Source organism: Rhinopithecus bieti, unplaced genomic scaffold (genome assembly GCF_001698545.2).
Source record: "Rhinopithecus bieti isolate Rb0 unplaced genomic scaffold, ASM169854v2 scaffold_6380, whole genome shotgun sequence".
Lineage (NCBI taxonomy): Eukaryota > Metazoa > Chordata > Mammalia > Primates > Cercopithecidae > Rhinopithecus > Rhinopithecus bieti.
The window spans coordinates 6762561-6786285 of NW_016806642.1; the positions used below are offsets into that span (position 1 = coordinate 6762561).

Consider the following 23725-nt stretch of genomic DNA (forward strand, 5'->3'; position numbering starts at 1 on the left):
TTAAAGGAACTAGGTCATTATGTCCTGTAAAATTTCCTGTATTTTGAATTTTGCTAATTTTAACCCAAGAGTATTATGTGACATGTTTCTCCATCTTCTGTATTTTCTATAAACAGAACCAGCATTAGCTTTAAATATCCAGGAATTAGCCAGGAATGTTTCCTAGTCCATGCTGTATACATCCTACACATCTTCTACAGATGTATCATCTTACACTCCCTTCTTTACATCATGTGATGAAGCACATAGTGCCCCCGGTGTGTTTGACTGGTTGACTCTGCGTGTGTGTGTGTTTGATGTTAAGATTCATCAGTGGGTTCTGGTCTTATCAGCCTGATCCAGTCATTTAAAGTTCCCCACTAAAGTTCCGCTCTTATCTAATGGTTTAGCAGCAATGATCTTTGGATCAGTGCTGTCCAACAGACCTTCCTACGATAATGGAAATGTTCTGTCTGTATACCGTCCAGTATGGCAGCCCTTAGCCAGCTGTGGCTTACTGAATACTTAAAATATGCCTCATAAAACTGAAAATTCAAATTTTAGTTTTATTTAATGAATTTAAGTGGCTACATGTGGCTTGTGGCTATGTACTGGACTATACAGGTTTAGCTTCATTATTTCATCTGAGTCTGCATTTCTCAGCTGAAATTCTTTTAAAAGAATTTTACTTCATCAAATATGACTATCTTGAAATATAGTTGTGATACTGTGAAACCTATACTTGGTCTTCATCCTATTTCCTGGCATAAAACTCATAAAATCCTTGGGATTGCCAAAGGAATAAATATTTTGGTATGCTAATGAAATGACTGGTGGCTGGCAGCTCCTGTATAGCTTCAGGATGGGGGCTGGTAAAAGATGATTAGAGGTTTGGGGCTGGTATGGTTTGGCTCTGTGTCCCCACCTAATTCTCATCTTGTAGCTCCCTTAATTCCCATGTGTTGTGGGAGGAACCTGGTGGGAGATGACTGAATCACGGGGGTGGGTCTTTCCCGTGCTGTTGTGATTGTGACTAGTCTCAAAAGATCTGATGGTTTTAAAAACGGGAGTCTCTTTGCACAGGCTCTCTTTGCCTGCTGCCATCCATGTAAGATGTGACTTGCTCCTCCTTGCCTTCTGCCATGATTGTAAGACCTTCCCAGCCAGGTGGAACTGTAAGTCCATTAAACCTCTTACTTTTGTAAACTGCCCAGTCTTGAGTATGTCTTTATCAGCAGTATAAAAACAGATTAATACATGACTTTTTAGCCCTACCACCTAACCTCCAGGAAGGGGAGAGGGGCTGAAGATTAAGTTGATCATCAGTGGCCAGTGATTTAGTTGATCATGCCTCTGTCATGAGGCCTCCATCAAAACCCAGAGGGCTGAACACGTAGAGGTTTCTGGAGGGTGGTGCACCTAGAGAAGGCATGGAAGCTCTGTGCTCCTTCCCACATGCCTCGCCCTATGCATCGTTTCTACTTATCCTTTGTAATATTTTTTATAATAAACTGGTAAATATTAGCATTTCCCTGTGTTCTGCTCTAGTATATTAATCAAACCCAAGGAAAGGGGTTGTGGGAACCCCAATTTACAGTCAGTCAAAGCACTGATAGAACAACCTGTGGCTTGCAATTGGCACTGGAAGTGGGGGGTAGTCTTGAGGGACCAAGCCCTCAACCTGTGGGATCTGACGCTAACTCCAGCTAGACAGTGTCAGAACTGAACTCCAGGTAGATTCCAGAACTCCAGAACTGAATTGGAGGAGACTCGACTGGTGTCTGCTGCAGAATTGATTGCTTGCTTGATGTATGGGGAAAAAATCCCACATATCTGGTGTCAGAAGCATGTTGTGAAAGTATGGGAAAAACTGTTTTTTTTTCTACTGATATAATAGTACATTGAGGAAAAACTTTATGGAGCTAATTTTAAAGTAGGCACTGACTGTGCACTGTGGGTCATTTTGACTCAGGTGGTCTGGCCTTTTGGTCTTTCCTAATTCTGTAAAGCAGCAGAACCATGAGGTGCAAATACGTTCTATTCTGGCAAGATCGCTATTGTAGTCTCTGCACCACTTTCAGGGGATCTGTAATAGACACTATAGGTACCCTGTACTTCATCCATGGCTTCTTTCTGATTTTCAGTGCAGCTGTGGTGATAATTCTCAGGGGCACTGATAGCTGGCCACCAGAAGCACACACCATGTCTCTTAGCTTTTTGTAGTATTAAGTGTGTGGGCAGTTAATATCCCAAGAGTAAACCTTTAACTAAGGGATCTAGAAGGCATCATGTAAATACTCAGCCTCAGAGAGACAATTCTGAGATGCATTCTACACCTTACACAGGTCGCAGGTGCGATTGAGCCTCAGGTGCCTACAGTGGTAACACCTCAACAACACTATTTACTAGCTCTCCCTCCTCTGTTCTACTCTCTCCACCTTCTCATTCCAGCTTCTTAGCATCACTTCCTAATAAACTACCTGCATCCAAGCCTCAAGCTCTATTTTGGGGGAAATATAAATTAAGGCAGTGATATGGTTAGGCTTTGTGTCCCCATCCAAATCTCATCTTGAATTGTAGTCCCCATAATCCCCACGTGTCAAAGGAGAGACCAGGTGGAGGTAACTGAATCATGGTGGCAGTTTCCCCCATGCTGTTCTTATAATAGTGAGTGAGTTCTCAGGAGATCTGATGGTTTTATAAGGACTCTTCCCCCTTTGCTTGGCACTTTTCCTTCCTGCTACTTTGTGAAGAAGCTGCCTTGCTCCCCCTTCACCTTCCACCATGGTTGTAAGTTTCCTGTGGCCTCCCCAGTCATGCTGAACTGTGAGTCAATTAAACCCCTTTCCTTTATAAATTACTCAGTCTTGGGCAGTTCTTTATAGCAGTATGAAAACGGATTAATACAGGGAGGATCTAAAAATACTTTAGTTCATGGCATTTATTCACTCAAAAACATTTACTAAGTTATTATAATGGACCAGGCAGCGCATTAGATACTGGAAATATAGTGGTGAACAAGAGATCAAGTTCAATGGGGTGCAAAGATTAATAGGCAATACTTGAATAGTGTAGTGAGTATTACAACAAAGTAAATGTGGGTGCTATTAGTTGTGAAGTATGGCCAGGTTTAGGACCCCTTAATTTCCCCCTGCAAAAATTATACTAGATATTGAGAGGAAGTGAAGCACAGAGGACAAAGTCAAGCAAAAGCATCTGTAGCTCAGATTTAGTGTCCAACTCCTAGGCTTTAGTTTGGGATTGAGGTAAACCCATATATCATGCCCCAGTTCTCCCTTTCTCTGGGCCACATTCATTTGGCCTTGCTAGAGGCTTCCAAAGAAGGAAGCTCCATGTCCATCTTATTGTATGAAACCAGTGGTATTTCATAAAAGCCCATGCCTGAAAAAAGGAACCATTCCCTATGCTCCCCCAAATCTCAAAAGAAAACACATTCTGCCTGCAAAGCCAAAACTTTATCCGTCATGACCCGAAAACTCTTACTCCTTTGTGCTGTAGCCTTAGACCCTTGACCAGGCCCCTCCACAATCTTCCTTGGTGCTATATTAAAGCAAGTAGACCTAAGTTCGATAAAGGTTAGAATGCAAAAGTCATAATTTTCCCACCTTCTTTCCCCTTTTCTTTTTTTTTCTGTCATATCCCTAAGTTTTCTGCTTGAGGGACTTAGTGCACTGGTATGTCTAATGAAAACTGTTCTGAGGCTTTGTTACCTAAAACTCACTGTTTTGAGCATAGGCTGCCAAATTGGTCCTGGTTCTGGCAAGTAGTTTCTTTGTATCTTTCCATTAGTGGGGAGCTTGGGCCCTGAATTCTGAATTAGGTCACTCATGCTCTCTGAGTTACAGCCAGCCTTTCTGCTAGGTTATATAACATGGCTAAGGACAGGGTTAAACTCCATCCAGTTTTTAACACCTCATATCTGAGAACTGGTGCTATCAAGAATTTATATGCACTCCAATAGCTTTCTTAATTTTTCCTGTCTCAGCATGTAACTTACTATTTACTTACTTTTCTCTTCTACCAGACCCTAAACTCTTTGAGGACAGAAATAAGGTGCTATTTACCATTTTATTTCCAGGGTCTACTATAGTATGTACTTAATGAATGTTAGTTGACTGAATGAAGTCCTGTATCAGGTAAGACTGAATTGCTAATGAAAGCAAACCTAATGAAAAACCAGCCACCCACCCCAAAAAAATTCCAGCACATTTTAGCTCATGTAACTACAAAGTCCAAGGCTCAAGTCATGTTATATTCTAAGGAACTTCTTTTCAATATTTTGCTCTCCTCTCTGCTGTGTTTGGCTTCATTCTGGCTTCATTCTCAGGTAGGCCTTCTTTAGATGGAGTGCCCTGGTATACCAAATGCAATTTCTAATTCTGGTTGGGCCGGATTGTCTTGGTTTGATTCATGTGCCTATCCCTAAATCGGTCACAGAAGCCAGAGGAGTGTGCTGCTTTGCTTGGTCAGGCCTAGGTCAAAAGACTCTTGAAACTGAGGGTGGTGGAGTGAGCTCCCCAAAAGTATAGTGGATTGACGTGTGTGTGTGTGTGTGTGTGTGTGTGTGTGTGTGTGTGTGTGTAGGGGGTGGTATAGACAGCATGGATGCTAGGCAGCTGAAGCAATTCCACTTTCACTCCCATTGCTGCATTCCGTATCTTTTCCTGACATTGAAACCCTGTGGGGCAGGGATACCAGCCCACATGACTTGGTCTGTGACCACCAGCTCTTCCCCAGAGGTGGGGGTCACCCTTACTGCTTAGAGTGATCCCCAGACTCTGCATTACCCTGCTTACAGCGTGGTCCTGCTTGTCCTCTTCGCGCTCTAAATGTTTCCAGTAAGCTGCACAGTACATGCAAAGTCCTTTCAGACACTTTGGCACTAGTGAGTCATGTATACAAAGAACTATTCAAAGCAAAATGTGGCCAGTTCTCTAAGAGAGTAGTGAAAAGATGTTTGGAGAGCAGAGATAAAGGCATGCAACATCTGGCTGGGAGTATGAGAGCAGACAACCAATTCAGGGACTATCAAACACCCAGGACAAGCTTAAGTATAGGATGAATAATGACAGTAACAGTGATAATAATAACAGCTGACACATATAGTACTTACCATGAGCCAGGCCCTGTTCTAAGAACTTTATATTAATCAATTCAATAAATCTTCATAACACCCTTTCAAGTAGATGTAATTATTTTCCTCCTTTTAGAGACGAGGTTAAGTAACTTGCCTAAGGTTACAGAGTTAAGAAAGTGGCAAAATAAGTCTGGGTTCCTATCACAGAGGATCTTAAAAGCCGGGTACAGTGATAGCCTTGACTTACAGCCTGTGAGTTCCTGATTCATCTTTCCCAATGGACTCAAACATTCTGAGAGCAGGTCTGTGTCTAGTTCACCTTTGTGTTTTTTAGAACACCTAGGTGGGCTCTATACTTAGGTAGAAGCCAAATATCTGTCCTCTTTGAACAGACTATTTTTTCCCTTAGTAAACAAGCATCGGAAAACAGTGTGTTACTGGAGGGCGCCCTGGCAAGAGCCTGTGGTACTAGCTACTCCTCCAAAGGCTGAGGCAAGAGGATTGCTTGAGCCTAGGAGTTTTAGGCTGCAGTGCCCTTTGCATTCCATGCTTGAGCAACACACAGGGATTCTGTCTCAAATAAATAAATAAATAAGTGCAATGTGTTACTGGAATGAGCATTGTTATATACATACACAGTCTTCCACAGAAGCTACGGTACTAGACAGGAAGTTATGGATCTGACTAATTGAGGCTTTCACCTCTGACTCAGTGTGTGACGCTGGCAAGTGACCTAATGGCTCCAAGCTACAGATTTTCCAATGATAAAAGAGAGGAAAACAGGTATCCAACATATTCCACCAGGACATACTGAGAATATAATAATAACAATAAATAAATACACATATTAAGTTCTTGAAATACTTGAGGAAAGGTACTATAAGAAACCAACTTTCAGTAATCAACAGATATGCATTAGGTGCCAAATATTCTGGACATTATGGGATTACAACGGAACAGATGAAAACAGACCTCTGCTAGTCTCTATTTTATAGGCTATTATGGACAAGGTCAGTTTCAGTGGTCAACACAGAGATTATTTAACAGAACATCAAAATGGGGTGAACGTTAGAGCTCACCTGGATTTTTTATATATCTTATAAATATACATTATATATAATTTATTAACATATTAATATATTTATTTATTTATATATTTCATGTTCATTCATTTAATATATATTATAGTTTATACATATTTATAAAATACACAAATAATAATGAATAATAAATATACTATTAATATAAATCCTTATGATATATATATAATTATTATATATACGTATATGATTGGAGAGAGAGAGACAGAAGAAACCAGCAAAACGGGGAAAGTGAATATCGGAAACAACTGCCGCTAAAATGTATACAGGGCGCTCGGTATTGAGCAGTGGAAGAGTTTACCATCTGTGCGACCAGTCACTTAGCTTTTCTGAGTCAATTTCCTTCCCTCTAAAATGGGGATAGTAACGATCTACTTCAAAGCGCTCATGCTTGAAAAACCTTAATCCAGTGGCTGGCTAAGCACCAGAAGTCAGCTATTACTATTGTTATCTCTGCAGGAGCAAGGTATTTTCTGACCCTTTCTCTATAAGAAAAACCACTGTTTCTTCAGTTATACCGCATTCATGAGGCCGAAGCAGAAAACCAAGTGCTTTAAAAAGCTCGGAGACGGCTGCTGCAGAAACATGAACCCAGTCATCCAGGCCGGTAAAGCACAGCCCCCTCGGCAAAGCCCACCTTCCATTTCCTTCCCTTCTATTTCGGGAAAGCCAAGCTCCCCCTACGCGTTCGGTTATCTTATTTTCTTGCCTCGCCAGGTCGCTGGCCTGTCTCTGGCTTCTCTCCGCGACCTCTCGGTCATGCAGGCTCCGCGGCAACGAAGCAGCTAGGGCTGGCGCCTCGCTTCCTCAGCGCTCCGTTCTTCCCCTCGGCTCCCGCCGGCCGCAGCTGCTTTCCGAAGCCGGGGTTCCCGCCGGGATTGACGCGCTGGGGGAGGAGCGGTTTCTCGGTGCGCGCCTCTAAGGAACATTACGGCAGGGCTCGTTCCCGGCTCCGGCCGCCAGCCCCAGCCTCCCAGGTCCGGAGCCGGGACTGGCGGAGGCCGCGAGGGAGGGAGCACGAGCAAGGAGGCACGCGCCCGCCGGTCCGCGCCCAGCCCGCCGCCGCCGCCTCAGCAACCATGGCCGAGCGCCGCGCCTTCGCCCAGAAGATCAGCAGGTAAATCTCGGGCGTGGGGCGCGCCGCCGCCGCCCGAGAAAGAGCCGCGGAGTCCTGCCAGGCCGGGCCTAAGAGGCGGGTGGGTGTGGCGAGGCCGGCACCGGGATCCCGCGGCCTGGCCCGCGGCGGGGCGGAAGGGGTTCGGGGTGGCTGAGGGGGTAGCGGAGGCCTTTCGCCGCCCTACAACCCCGGTCTTCAACCTGCGTCCGCCGCTGAGTCTCGGCCGGGAGCAGAGAGGGCCGCGGACGCCAGCCAGCGCGCCCGCCTCCGCCTGCTCCTCGGCGGCCCAGGCCTGGACTTTCCCGGCGGTTTATTTAATGGAAGGGCGGGTGGGGGAGCTCGTCGGCCGCTTCCCAAATTCTTTGTGTCCCCACCCCGGGCTTGTCGGGGCCGCCGCGTTTCGCCCCTCCCCTCTCTCCGCCCACCCCTGTTGGCCCTTAGAGGGTGCGGGGTCCGCCCTCCTCTCCACCCCAACAAAAGGAGAAACGCGCGGCGGCTCGGGGCGGGTGGGAGGCCGCCCCTCCTTCACGCGTCTCGCTCTTCCTGAGAAATCTGACAGGAACCCTCTTTGCACCCTGGGGCCAGGTTCAAAGTGGGCTTATGCGTCCAGGATTGCAAACGTGTGGACAGAATGAAAAGTTGAGAGCTGCGGGCTGCACCTTCGGTGTGCAGCTGCCGAATCCCTGACGGATTGCAGGCTGAAGCTCGTTCTGAGTTCGCCTGTGAATTTAACTGTGCGCCTGTGTTTCTCGGAGCACCCGAAGAAGATGGATGATAGGCAGTGTTCTTTATACACCGGCTTTCTCTCATATGTTAGCAGTCTTGAAGTAAAGCAAGTGATCAAGGTGGAGGTTTCAAAGCCTTTCACCTATTTGGGGTGGTTGGTTGCCACCTTTCTCCCACCCGCCAAATAAGAATTGAATGACAGGATTCTAATATTTGTAGAATTTCTTTGTGGAGTGTACTTATGTATGAGACAGTGGACATTTTTGTTTTAATAAAATCATGTTTGTGTGAATTATGATGTCCCAAGAAAAGAAGCATTCAGATTAAATTACCTTTTTTGTTTTTGGACAGTTGTATTTCTGTGACTCTGAGTCTTTCTGGTTTGTTGACATTTCTTAAAAAATTTTGGGCCGGATGCAGTGGCTCACGCCTGTAATCCCAGCACTTTGGGAGGCCGAGGCAGGAGGATCGCTTGAGGCCAGGAGTTCAAGACCAGCCTGGGCAACATAGCGAGTACCCCCCTTCCCACCCCATCTCTGCAAAAAAAAATTAGCCAGGTGTGGTGTCGCACCTGTAGTCCTAGCTAGCTTCGAGGCAGAGGCTTTTTTTTTCTTTCTTTCCAGAGTTCTAGCACATATTTTTTTCCTTAAGGGACAAAATATCTAGTGTTTAAGAGCATGGGCTCTACTGTCAGACTCCGACATGGGTTCAAATCCTGACTGATATTTTCTAACTTGGGACTTTGGCCAAGTTGTTGGGCCAAATTTCCGTTTCCTCATCTGGCAAATGAGAATATTAATAGGACCCAGATCATAGTGTTGTTGTGAACATTAAATGGCATAATTTGTGTAATGTGTGTAAGATAGTACATGGCCTATACTACCTGTCATCCAACACTTGTAGTAATTACTTTCTCCCAGGGAGTTGTGATGACAGGACTTTTTTTTTTTTTTTGGTAAAATAACTAGGTCTTACTTCTGATGGTGATGTCATTAAAAAATGTTATTACTTGACATGTATTCCTAGTATTAATTTCTCTTATTAGAACCAGAAATTTATCCCTGAAAACGTCATACTGATAAAGTAAGTGCACATTAGAGACTTGGATATAAAATTGTGTGTCTATTAGTGGAGTTTACCACCAGATGGGACAGGACAAACCGCAAGAAAAAAAGAGAATCAGTTGTGCAAAACAACACAAAATGCAAATAAGAACAGCTTTCTAAGAAGTTATAAAATTAAGGTAACATGAATGAAGAGATATGCACTTATTGGACAGACAGGAGGTGGATATGGTAGTGATTGGTGATTGGACATGCAAGGTGAGGCAGATTGAGGAATCTGGGATGACATCCTAAGTTGGGCAACCACGTGGATGTTGGTGACAGTCTTTGGGGTAAGGGAGTACAGGAGGGAAAAAGAGTTTGAGATTGGGAGATGCAAGTGGGATGGAGATGATTCAGTTTTGGAGTTGTTAATTTTGAGGGGCTCGTGAATCACTCAGAGAGAAATATCTGTTTGGTTTTTGGTGCAGGTTGAAGGTGCAGAAGAGAGATTGGGCTGGAGATCTGGATTTGAGAATTATCAGCAAGTAGATTGTATTTGGAGCCGGGGGCGGGTGGGAGTTGATGAGATTGTCCAGTAAGAATGTGCAGATTTAACTTGGAAGGAACACCAAAGACAGAACTGCTACGAGTAATGAATTATTAGCTGCTTATTGTGAATGAAAGGTTCTTCCTTGTTATCAAATATGATTGAATAATAGCTAATACTTCTGAATCAATTCGTGTTCTGCTTTTTAGTTTTCTATTAGAGGGAAGTATAGCACAAATTCTGGAGATGAACTTCCTGGGTTTGGCACCCCAGCACAGCCACTCATTGGGTAAACATGGCCAAGTTACTTGACCACACTTCTGCCTCATTTTCACTATCTAGAAAATGAAGATGATAGTAAGACTTAACCTGGTAGGGTTGTTGTGAGGATTAAATGAATTGATACCTCTAAAGTGCTTAGAACCGTGCTCTGTGTGTCTAGTAAGTATCAGCTGTTTTTTACCACCGTATTTATAATGTGGTTTAGGACTTTTGTTGGAAATGATAATCCTTTTCATAGTATGCATATATGAAATTTGTTGCTCTGTGAAAAGCCTGTTGCTGTTTGGAACCTTATTTCTTTTCAAAGCTTTGTGATTGTTCAGAAACCTTTACTTAAAAAAAAATTATAATGATCTTCTTTCTGTCTCAGTTATTTTTTAGCCCTTTGCATTTAGTGCAGTTATTTTTTGAGGCTGTAATTTGGTGATTTCTGAAGGCTCTTTATTCTTATATCACTAATTATACTGTTTACTTCAGCTCACCATAGAAAAGCAGCATGTATACTTTGTCCATATCAAGTAGTTGTCTTTTTATGTGTGTGTCCCCTTTGCTTTTTGAGGATAAGGCCCATGGATTTATGAAATGTTGACTGTAGATAAATTGTCTAGGATTTTGTTGGGATTATTTTGTCCTGTCGCTTGATACTCAGCAGTATGATGAACATTTGTGTACACTTAAAGCACTTTTTACTGCATTCTCATCTTCATAACCCAGAGAGGCAGAAAATGTACTAAAGAATATAGGATCTGGGATCAGATTGCACAGGTTGAAATTCTGCATATATCACAGAAAAATGGGGATAACAGCCTCAATAAAGTTAATGTGATGATTAAATGAGTTAATACATGTGTAAGTGAGCTAATACAGTTCTAATAATGCATTAGTACTGTGTCTAGAACATAAGCATTCAAAAATGTTAGCCACTACTATTATTTATTTCTATATTACTTACTGTTATTGTTATCATTTTCTAGATGGGGAATTGAGGCCTAAAAAGAGCCATTGTATTTGCCTAAATTGGGATTCAAATCCTAGTTCTCTGATTTCAGATTTTTTCTTTTTCTTTTTTTTTTGAGATGCAGTTTTGCTCTTTCGCCCAGGCTGGAGTGAAGTGGCACAATCTTGGCTCACTGCAACCTCCACACTACCCCCCACCCCCGTCCCCTGCTCCCGGGTTCAAGCGATTCCCCTGCCCTCACCACCACGCCCAGCTAATTTTTGTATTTTCAGTAGTAAGAGGGTTTTACCATGTTTGCCAGGCTGGTCTCGAACTCCTGACCTCAGGTGATCCACCCGCCTTGGCCTCCCAAAGTGCTAGGATTACAGGCGTAAGCCACCTCGCCCAGCCTGATTTCAGATCTTATGCTTTTTTTTTTTTCTTGAGATAAGGTCTTGCTCTGTTGCCCAGGCTGTAGTATAGTGGTGCAGTCTTGGCTCATTGCAGATTCTGCCCCTGGGTTCAAGCGATTCTCTCACCTCAGCCTCCCAAGTAGCTGGGACTATGGGCACTATGCCTGGCTAATTTTTGCATTTTTTTGTAGAGACGGGGTTTCGCCATGTTGCCTAGGCTGGTCTTGAATTCCAGGGCTAAAGTGATCTGCCCACCTTGGCCTCCCAAAGTGCTGGGATTACAGTCATGAGCTACCGTGCCTGGCCTACTCTTTTTATTTGACTATGTTTTTTTTCTGCAAACTATTTTCTGTGGTAGTTCCAGGTTTCCTAACAGTGTCACTGCTACTATCCCAAAAGTTATGCCAGCTTTCTTAGTCCTTCCTTTGTTAACCGGGTATCATTTTGCTGCATAAGCAGCATAATTTAATGAAAGGTTTCCATCAGATCTTTATTTCTGAGGGAAAATCTTATATGAGTGGGATTTCCTGGATATAGACTTATTTAACACCTCAGATGTTTTTAGTCATGTTTGTGTTAGTAACTCTGTACAGATGGGCCCAGCCTTTCAATCTACAGAATCTACTTTGTTCAATTCATAGTTCCATGTATTACCAGCTACTTCAGCGCTGCCTGTTGTGTCTTGCTGGACACATAATCTTCCCTGATCTTTTGTTGTATTCATCTCAGTAATTCTTAATGCTGAATAGCTAACATGCCTCTTGCTCTTAAGCTGCAGAATAATGTTAGAGAGAGACTAGAACATTTCAGAGTTGATCTTTATGTCTCAATATCTTGCCATTTGAGATGAGATTTACCGTAAGTCATTTCTCTTATTTAACAATTTCATTTCTCTACCTCATCTTACTGAAAAGTTTGGGACTACCATTAGTCCTTCATTTTAACCTTAGCATACTACTCTCTCAGTATGTGATTTAACCATCTTTCTCCCTTGAGCCTGAAAGGTCTCTTGTTCCTAAAGCTTACCTATTTTATTGTACTTCAAAATTCTCTCTTGCCACCTCTCTCAGAGTCTGGATTCCACAAATGTCCCTGTTCTAACATCTTCAATCTACTCCTTTTTGTGGACCTTTCCCTTAAACCGTAGGACTTACTATGTCTTTCTCATCAAAAAACAAAGATCTATTGAGTGTTCTGGCGTTTTCAGCTGCCAATCAAACATTCCTTTCCTCGTCACATTTCTCCTATGTATGTGGTATAGTCATGGCTACTTCCTGTTTATTCTCTTCCTCATCAATTCTTGGGCTATATAGTTGAGCTTACCTTATGTCTAGAATTATAGGGCTCTTGAGGGCTAGGAACCTTTGACTTTTTTTCTTTTCTTCATCACTGATTTCATGAGCTATTTTTTAAAAAAGGTACATTTCTTATGTCCCTCCACCCCTTCCCTATTTTGTACTGCTTTTCAGAGCTCTTTGATGGCAGGTCTGGTCTTGACTTTTTGTCTCCAGTGCTTCATACAGATCCTATGGATACCTGACATGTTAGTTGAAGCATCCTTCATTATTTCACTTCTGGATGACCCTAGAAAACTGCTAGCTGATCTAGTCCCTCCCTCCTCTAATTCAAGTGTATTGCAAATTAAGTCTCCCTAAAACACAGCTTTCATCATGGCATTGTGCAGTTCAAGAATATGAGTGGCTTTTTACAGTGGTAAAGCCAAACCCTTGCTTGGATTTTAAAGTTAACTGTGACCTAGTCCTCCTTTTGTTGACTTACTCTCTAGTTTACATATTGTCCTCCAGTCAGTCTGGTGTTTTCACTGTACCTCCACAAATGCTATGCTCATTTCCATCTCTGTAACTGTTGTGCTGTTTTTTTTTCTTTTAGATACATTCTTCCTTTTCTTTCCTGAATCTTGCCTCTTCTTAAGACTACTCCAGTCCACGATTCTGACTTTTGGGACAACCATTTCCTTGCTTGCTTTAATGTTACCATCTGTGAATGCATTGCTAAGCAAAATCTTTTCTTCTCTTTTTGAAGTTATTCGGGTGGAATTGTATTGTGTGTATGCTTCTCTGTCTTGCTTCTTTGCAAAAAATTATAATTTGTGAGATAGATTAATTAATGATATTCTGAGTAGTTGAAGTTCATTCCTTTTCATTGCTTTGTAGTATTTCATTGCATAAATATACCACAATTCATTCTATAGTAGGTGAACATTTGGATTGTTTCCAGTTTTTTACTATTACAAACAACGTTTCTATGAACACTCCTATACAAATATTCAGGTATACATATGCTTGAGTTTCTGTAGGGTATAGCCACCCTTGCAATTTCTGAGTCATAGATGGCAATCTTTATTGCTACAGGAATGTTTATTAGGTAGTGCCAAACTGATTTCTAAAGTGGTGGTAGAAATTTACAATCTCACAACAATGTTGCTTTACATCAATGCCATTACTTGGTTTGGCCAGCTTTTTCATTTTTGCCACTATCTGGTGGATGCGCAATGCTATCTCATTGTAAGTTTTAATTTTTATTTTATTACTAATGAGGTTGAGCTCTGTTTTGTATGTTTACTGATCATTTGGATTTCTTCTTTTATAAATTGCTTATTTAAATCTTTTGCTGTTATCCCCCTCCTCCATTGTTTTTTCCCTTTGGTTTTTTTAAAAATTGATTTTGTGTGAGTACTTTACATACAGTCTGTGTATTCGTTGTTTATTGATTATATGTGTAGCAAATACCTTTTTCCACCCTGTGGCTTGTTTTTCATTGTTTTAATGGAGTCTTATGAAAGCTCTAAGTTCTCAGTTTTAATACACTTTAACTTACTTACCAGTCTTTTTTAATGGTTATTACTTTATGGGTCTTAAGAAATATTTTGTTACCCTGAGATATTAAGATATTCATCCATATTATCATGAATTTGTAGTTACTCCCTTTTTATTTAGGTTTATATTCCACCTTGATATGTGTATGGTGTGAAATTTTAATTTTTTTCTAAATGTATTATTCTTTCCCCATTAATCTGCCCTGCTGCCTCTGTTGTAGATTAAAAAAATTAACTTTAATATTTGTGGGTACATAGTATGCATATGTATTTGTGGGGTACATAAGATATTTTGATACAGGCATACAGTGTATAAGAATCACATCAGGGTAAATAGTGTATCTATCATCTCAAGCATTTATCTTGTGTAACAAACGATCCAGTTCTTTTAATTATTTTTAAAATGTACATTGAAATTATCTGTTGTAGATTATATATCCTTATTTGTGGGTCTTTTTCTGGGATCTCTGTTTTGTTCCATTGGTCTGGTTAAACAGTATTTTTTTTTTTATAAATTATAAATAATCTTAGTTATAATCAGCCTTGGCATTTGGTAGAGTAACTCCTTCTACCTTTAAAAAAAAATCTTGACTGCTCTTAGCCCTTTGAATTTCCATGTAAATTTTAGAATCTACCAAAAACAAAACAAAACTCCCTGAACCCAAAACTCATAGAATTTGATTGGGATTGCATTGAATCTATATGTTAATTTGGAGGAGAAATAACATCCTTATAATACTGAGTTTCCAATCCATGATCCATAGTGTATCTCTCCATTTATTTAGGTCTTCTTTATGTTGTACAATGAAATTTTATAATTTTCTCTGTCAGGTTCTTGCTTATCTTTTGTTAGATTTATTCCTGGGTAGATAACAATTTTGTATCCAGCTATACCTTGCTAAACTCTTGTTTATTCTAAGAATGTGCTTGTGAATTCCTTTGTATTTTCTCTGTAGACAACCATATGATCTGGAAATCATTATTTTTTTTGTTTCTTCCTTTTCAATCCTTATAATTGACTTACTATTTTTTTTTTTTTGAGATGGAATCTCACTCTGTGGCCCAGGCTGGAGTGCAGTGGCTGGACCTCAGCTCAGTGCAAGCTCTGCCTCCTGGGTTCACGCCGTTCTCCTACCTCAGCCTCCGGAGTAGCTGGGACTACAGGTACCCGCCACCTCGCCTGGCTAGTTTTTTGTATTTTTTAGTGGAGACGGGGTTTCACTGTGTTAGCCAGGATGGTCTTGATCTCCTGACCTCGTGATGCGCCCGTCTCGGCCTCCCAAAGTGCTGGGATTACAGGCATGAGCCACCGCGCCCGGCCCAACTTACTATTTTTTATCTTGCTCTGTAGACTATTATTTTGTATTACTGTGTAGATTGGTATCATTGCTATTCAACATTGTATTAATATTGAACATTCTTAACATTTTTATTTTTCTGTTTTGTAGTTTTTATTTATTTTTTTGAGATGGACTCTTGCTCTGTTGTCCAGGATGGAGCACAGTGGCGTGATCATAGCTCATTATAACCTTGAACTCCTGGGCTCGAGCTGTCATCTCACTTCAGCCTCCTGAGTAGCTGGAACTACAGGTGTGCACGACCATGTCTGGCTAATTTTTAAATTTGTTTTAGAGATGGGGTCTTGCTGTGTTGCCCAGGCTGGTCTCAAACTCCTGGCCTCAAGCGATCCTCCCACCTTGGCCTTCCCAAATGCTGGGATTACAGGCATGAACCTCTGTTCCTGGCTTTCCTTGTTTTATTTATGATCTCAAAGGGAAAGCATTGTGTTTCACTGTTAAGCCTAATGATAGCTGACAGCTTTTTGTAGCTTTTAGTTTGGGTTCTCTAGAAAACAGAGCCTGTTATAAGAGTTAAGAATTGATGCTTTATTTGGGGCTTTTCTTCTTCATTCCAGTCAATTCAATTTCTTCAGACTTAACTCCCTTTTACTTTAGGGTTGCATCATTTGGACCCCTTGGCACACACTCGGGATATCTCACTGCTTTTCAGTGGCTTTTACACGGGATTTTTTTTCTTTTTTTTTTTTTTAGCGGGGGTTACAAGTGACAGATCAGATTGTTTTGCACAGACACACAGTGTTGACTCATGTAACCGAGTGTATTGGGTCCAGGGATACAGATGATGTCAGCAGCCGCTTATCTTCATGTCTTGGATAGGTTTTCCACAAAATGGTCACTATGAGATTTGACAGCCCCAGGCTCAAATCCTACCAGTTTAGTTCTGGCAGAAAAGATCCCAAGGACTCAATTATTGGTGTGGGTTGGGTCACATGTCCTTCCTTGAACCAATTACTATGTTTAGGGGGATAGGAGAGTCTGACCACTGTGGGTCACATGCCCTTCTCTATGGCTTGGGGGAAAGATGTGTTAGCCCCACCCAAATCTTACAGAACTAGTTCCTTACTAAAGAAGGGTTTCTAACCTAAAGAATGAGGATGAGAGTACTGGTCATAGCAAAACAACTGATGTTCTTTAAAATTAGTCATTTTAAGTGGTTCCACATCAGTATAATTACTTAAATGTGTGGCAGTATAGCCAGCTATCCTATCTGCAATTTAGATGGAATTGATGAAATACAAAGAAATTCAAAGAAAACCAGTGTAATCTGATGCTAGCTAGCTGTGGCTTCCCTGTCCCTTAACTTTTTAAAGTTTAGCTCAGATCTTAGTACCAACTCAAAGCCCTCCCAAGGATGTCTTCCTTTTTCTTTTTGACTTTTGTCGTTCTCATTTTTTCCTTCTGCATCTGTATGCTTGCATCATCATGGGCTGTTTCTCGTTTGCCCTGTGACACCAGAAAACCGAACTAACTCCTTCATTCATATCGACCATTTAATAATTTTCATAATTGCTAATGATACAGGATCATGGTACGGAGTCTCAGGGTGCAAAATTTTCTTAGTGACTACATTCAGCTCTCCTTTTTCTGCCATCATCATTCTTTCTTTTACAAATAAACAGTTTCTTCCACTTATCTTTGCAGAGCAGTTCCAGCCATACCCAGATCCTTAGAAAAACAGAACAAAACAAAAACCAGCTTTATTGAGGTATACTTTATGTATCATAAAATTCATTCATTTTAAGTATACAATTAAATGATTTTTAGTAAATTTACAGATGTGAAACCGTCATCCAGAATCTAGTTTTAGAACGTTTCTATCACTCCAAAAAATTCCTTGTGCCAGTTTGCGGTCATTCCCTATTTTGACCCCAAGCTCTAGGCACAACAAATCTTTTTTGTATCGATCTCTCAATTTGCTTTTTATGAAGATTTCACATAAAGAGAATCATGCAATATATGGCCTTTTATGTCTGGTGGCTTTCATTTAGCGTAATGTTTTTATGGTTCATCTGTGTTGTAGCATGTATCAGTACTTCACTCCTTTTATGACGGAATAATACTCCATTGTGTGTAGCACATTTTGTTTATCCATTCATCAGTTGATGGACATTTAGGTTGTTTTTTCTACCTTTTGGCTTTTGTGAATAGTGCCAATAGGAATACAAGCTTTTGTTTGAAGACTTGTTTTCAATTCTTGTGGGTATATACCTATCTAGGAGTGGAATTGCTAGGTCATAGTATAATTTTGTGTTTAGCTTTTTGAGGATCTGCGAACCTGTTCCACAATGACTGCCATTTTACATTCCTATTAGCAATGTATGAGGGTTATGAGGGTTCTAATTTCTCCACATGCTTGCTAACACTTGTTATTGTCCTCTTTGATTCTAGACATTCTGGTGAGTGTGAAGTGGTATTTCATTGTGATTTAGATTTGTGTTTTCCTAATGACTAGTGACTTTTTTTTTTTTTTTTTTTTTTGAGATGGAGTCTTGCACTGTCACCCAGGCTGGAGTGCAGTGGTGCAATCTCAGCTCATTGCAAGCTCCGCCTCCCAGGTTCACGCCATTCTTCTGCCTCAACCTCCTGAGTAGCTGGAACTAGGCATCCGCCACCATGCCTGGCTAATTTGTTTTTTTTTTTGTATTTTTAGTAGAGAGGGGTTTCACCATGTTAGCCAGGATGGTCTCGATCTCCTGACCTTGTGATCTGCCCACCTCGGCCTCCCAAAGTGCTGGGATTACCGGCGTGAGCTACCACGCCTGGCCGACTAAAGTGACCTTTTTTATGTGCTTATTAGCCACTCACATATCTGCTCTGGTGAAATACCTATTCGGATCTCTTACTCATTTATATTGATTGATTGATTGAGACAGGGTCTTGCTCTGTTACCCAGGCTGTAGTTCAGTGGTGTGTTATAGCTCACTGCTGCTTTGAACTCCTGGGCTCAAGCCATCCTCCCAGCTCAACCTCCTGAGTAGCTGGGGCTACAGGCCCACATCACCACATCTGGCTAAGTTTCTGTATCTTTTGTAGAGTCAGACTCTGTGTTGCCCAGGCTGGTCTTGAACGCTTGGGCTCAAGTGATCCTCCCCCCTCAGCCTCCCAAAGTGCTAGGATTACACGCATGCACCACCATGCCTGGCCTCTTACTTATTTTTCAGTGGGATTATTTATCTTGTTTTTGAGTTGTAGGAGTTCTTTATGTGTTCTGGGTAAAAGTTCTTCTTTAGATATATAATATTGTCTCCTTGTTTGGCTTGTCCTTTCATTTTTTAGGTGATGTTTGAAGCACAAAAGTTTTCAATTTTGATAAAGTTCAGTTCATCAGTTTTTCTTCTTTTATGCATCAGGATTTTGGTGTTGTAGCTAAGATTTTTTGCCTAATCCATTGTCATGAATTTTTTTCTATTTTCTGCTAAAAATTTTATAGTTTTAGTTCTTATATTAAGGTTTATGTTCCATTTTGCATTAGTTTTTGTGCATAGTTTGAGATAAAGGTCTAAATTTGTCTTTAGTGTGTGGATGTTCAATTGTTGCAACACTCTGTTGAAAAGAATACTTTTGTCCAATTGAATTGCCTTGGCACCATTATCAGAAAAGATCAGTTGACCATAAATGTAAGAGTTCATTTCCTGATACTCAGTTCTGTTTCGTTGATCTGTTTGTCTATCCTTATACCAGTACTGTACTGTTCTGGTTACCAAGGCTTTAAAGTAAAATTTGAAATTTGTAATTGTGAGTCCTCTAGTTTTTTACTTTTTTCAATATTGTTTTGTCTGTTCTGGATTTTTTGCATTTTCATATACATTTTAGGATCAATATCCATATAAAGTATGCCAGTTTCTGCTAAGTCTTGTTGGGATTTTGATAGAAATTACATTGAATCTGTTGATCAGTTTGGGAGAATTGCCATCTGAACAATATTGAGTCTTCTAATCCATGAAAATGGGGCGGGGAGGATCTATTTATTTAGATCTTACTTAATTTCTCTCTTCAGTGTCTTGAAGTTTTCAGTGTACAGGTCTTGTACTTCTTTTGTTAAATTTATTTCTAAATATTTTATTATTTTTGATCTTTTGAATGAAATTAAATATTTTGGTTTGTTCATTGCTAATATATAGAGATACAGTTGATTTTGGATATTAAACTTGTATCCTTAGACCTTGCTGAACTTGTTTGGTATTTCTAGTAGTTTTTTGTGGGTTCCCGAGAATTTTCTGTAAAAGGATAATTTTTTTCTGTGAGTAAAGACAGTTTTATTTCTTCCTTTCCAATCTAAATGCCTTTAATCCCTTACCTCCCTGTCCCATACCCTTTGTTCCCTTCACCAGTTGTCTTCCTCTACTTCGCATCCTTCCTCCTCCATCCTCTTCTAGTACAAGGTTGGTATAAGTGGTGAGAGCAGACCAGATATACTTGGCTTTCCTTTGCTACTAAGAAAAAGCATTCAGACTTTCACCGTTAAATATGATGTTGTTTGTAGGCAGATGTTGTAAAAAAGGAAAGGTGGGGATAAGGATTTGAGAAATATTTAAAAGTTAGAATAAACACGATTTAGCAACTAATTATATACACTTCACACCAGGATATAATTTTGTATGTTTATGGGTAAGGCAGCTCTGGGTTTATTTTTATGAAGTAGGGTAGAATTTAAGATAAATTTATATCCTTTTAGGAGGATTGGCTTTTTGCGGTAGATACTTTTCTTTTCCCTCTGTTTTTAATTGCCAATTTCAGGTCAGTGTTAATATTTACAAATGCTAAATTTTTGAATTCTTTTCTTTATGTAGTTATAATGTAATATGTTCCATGAAATAGGGAACAGCATTATCACCAGCTTTTTAGTTGATGAAATTGAGATTTATGTTGAAATGCTATTGATCACAGTGATAGAGCCATCCAAATCTCCTTAATACAGTACTTTCTAGGCTGGGCACGGTGGCTCACGCCTGTAATCCTAGCACTTTGGGAGGCTGAGGCGGGCGAATCAAATCACGAGGTCAGGAGATCGAGACCATCCTGGCTAACACGGTGAAACCCCGTTTCTACTAAAAATACAAAAAATTAGCTGGGCATGGTGGTGGGCACTTGTAGTCCTAGCTACTCAGGAGGCTGAGGCAGGAGAATGGCGTGAACCCGGGAGGTGGAGCTTGCAGTGAGCCGAGGCCGCGCCACTGCACTCCAGCCTCAGCGACGGAGCGAGACTCCGTCTCAGAAACAAAACAAAAAAAACAGTGCTTTCTAATGTGAAAATAATTTTGAGTAATGTTATCCCCAAAATAGTGTCAAATGGGATATATGAGACACCTGACATCTTTTTTAATCCTCTTCCCCTCCAGAAAAGGAGGTATATTTTAAATGTTAAGTGTATTATCTAGAAGGACTGTTTCTTTTTGTTTGTTTGTTTCACATGTTAATCTGCATGTTTTAGTTTTCTTGAGACTTTAGTGGTTACTATGGTCCAGTCTTCTGTGTTCTTAAACATTTTAATATGGGCTAACTTACAAATGACACGAAGACAGTGGCTTAGATTGGTGTTTTATTTAGCCATACATGAAGGATAGGAAACAGATCATAACAATGGTGGTAGTCATTCTAGTGTTCCTGTTACTATGTTAGTATATACACCAGACATTTTCACTGGATATCTTTAACTGACCTGTGAAAGGCTGGGTTTTGGAAAACAGAAAAATCATTAATATGAACTATATCAAGAATTATTTTATCTTTGGAAAACTGTTTCCATGGAAAGCTTTAGGAACTTTATGAATCTGAATTCAAACTCTACCTCTACCTTTCATAGACTTGGGCAAGTTACTTTATTTTGTAATGTATCTAAAATATCTGTTGTTTAATTATAAAATAATGTTGCTGCAGAGAATTTGGAAATACAGAAAGCCCTCAAAATCACCCATAATTCTTGATTCAGACAAAAATCTCTGCCTCACAGAACTTACATTCTAGTGATAATTTTTGGAAAAACCAGAAATAGTTTAAATGTCCACCAGTGGTGACTGGTTGAATATGTTTGTTTATGCATACCAGGGACTTTATAGCAGATAAAAAGGAGATTAGTAGTTAAGAATGAGATCTTTATGTTCAAATCTTGGCTCTATTCCTTATCAGTTATGTGAAACTCTTGAAATTTCAATATTTGAATAGAGTACCTACTTCATAGGGTTTTCTAAAGATTGAGGTATAACAAAAGTAACACTTTGCACAGTATGTGACACACTGTAAGTGCCTGACAAATGTTGCTAGTTTTATTAGTTTTATGTGCCAATATGAAAGATTTCTAATATGTATTGTATAATGTAAGGTATCAAGAAATGATTATTGTATGATGTCACGTGTGAACATTGAAAAATAAGAATTTCTTATATATATAATGATAGATACACATCTATTTCTTGAAGGATACCAAGAAAATAGTAACTAGTTACATCTGGGGAATAAGACTGGGGATTGGGAATTGGAGATGGCAGAGAGATGGACCTTCACCTCTTTGTGGAGTTTGAAATTTTTTCTTCCTAAGTTTGCATTTTGTAATGCCATTTATTTATTTATTTAAAAGATTTCTTGTATCAGGTTTTTTTTTTTTTTTTTTTTTTTTTTTTTTTTTTTTTTTTTTTTTTTTTTGTCTTCGTTTTGGAAAATCTTATTTCCTCTGCTTCTCATAGTAACTTTAATAGTAGAGCTTGAAAGTAATTCTTTAACCAGCCCTTTGCAGGTATGCTAAAGACACATTAGAGACTATTTTGAGATAAGCAAACAAATTATATATCCTGTTAAAAAATGTTTTTAAAAAAGTTTCATACAGAATAGGAGAGTATTGTGTTTTGGTAGTAGTTTTTTTTTGTTGTTGTTGTTGTTTTTTTTTTTAGTAGAGACGGGGTTTCACCGTGTTAGCCAGGATGGTCTCGATCTCCTGACCTCGTGATCCACCCGTCTCAGCCTCCCAAAGTGCTGGGATTACAGGCTTGAGCCACTGCGCCCGGCGGTAGTAGTTTTTTTACTTTACTGGATTACAAAGATGATAATAATGAACTCAACTAGATTGAGACTTCTTTTCCCTGCAAATATTTTCTATTTGACAATAATAGATAAGAAGGCTTACTTTTTTCTTCCCTTTTAATCAATTAGAAACCAACATCACTTATGAATTGGTTTACTCTAAAAGGTGTTTTGAAAGTATTAGGTAGTCTCCAAGTTCATTCTTATTCCCTATCTCTCTTTTTTCCTCTCTCTAAATTCTTTTATCTGTTTCTCCATTTATCTCTCTCTCCCCATTGTCTTAGACTTCGAGGATATTAGGATTAATAAGATATGGTCCCTGCCCTGAAGGAGGTCTCGTAAGTTGTTCCATTCAAGCATTCTTACTCAATTACTTTTCTGGGGAAAGAATTGTGATTTTTTCCTTTCTATTCCTGTGTTTTTCACTTTAGCTCTGTAAACATTGGGTAAGCACTTTGTATGTGCTACAGATAAGATGAAGTTTTGACTTTTAATTGCTTAATTCCTTGTAAGGAGATAGGTAAACAGATTTCAAAACAATTTGATAGTTGCTGTGACTTTGGTATTGTTTGGTTATCACAATGAAATAGAAAAATGCCACTAGAGTTTGAAAACCTGTAATTTCTTTAATGGCAGAAGTGAACCTGTTTTGGGACATTTATACCAAGTAAGAGACAGCATAGAGTACCCCAATCAGAGGTGAAGTTTTCTTGTCTATTCCTCAAGGAGGTTGCAGAGGTGCTTCTGAAGAAGTAGTGTATCAGACCTGAGAAGCCAAATTCTTGATACTTCACTGTACTCTTTTTTCCCCCCACCATACTTTTATACTTATGGGTTGTGTGAGTACTGTTCCATAGAAACCTTCTCAGCTTACATGCTTCTCTCAAAGAGAGTGCTTACAAATGTTGGGCTTTCCCACTACTGAAATCAAACCCAATTAGCAAGGCAAGGTTCTTATTCAACAATAGAAAGCAGTCAATGGCTAGTCGCTGCCTGTCTGAATTTGTCTCCTGGAAGCTCCTTTTCTTTGAATGTATGCAGATAAGCACAGGGTGCTTTGAAAGCATAGGGAAGAGTGTCCAAACAGATTTGGACACTCAATGGTATGGAACAGAAAGAATCAGGCAGCGCTTTAGGGAGGCTGTGATATGCATACCACTTGAAGTTTATTTGCCCCATCTTACTTCGTATTCGATTTGTTAGTTTTCCCTACTAAGGCAGAATAATAATAACTGAAGCCTTCTTTTTTTTTTTTTTTTTTTTTTTTTT

At 40.0% G+C, this 23725-nt stretch overlaps 1 protein-coding gene across 1 annotated transcript in view; it reads left to right on the forward strand.

The window, feature by feature from the left end:
* Positions 1-6462: 6462 nt before the first annotated feature.
* The window catches only part of DOCK7 (dedicator of cytokinesis 7), a 259128-nt gene continuing 241865 nt past the window's right edge, over positions 6463-23725 (forward strand). Inside the window, 1 exon segment of the mRNA XM_017877272.1 lies at positions 6463-7294. Within this exon segment, the coding sequence (XP_017732761.1) occupies positions 7257-7294 (38 nt within the window). The 5' untranslated portion in view covers positions 6463-7256.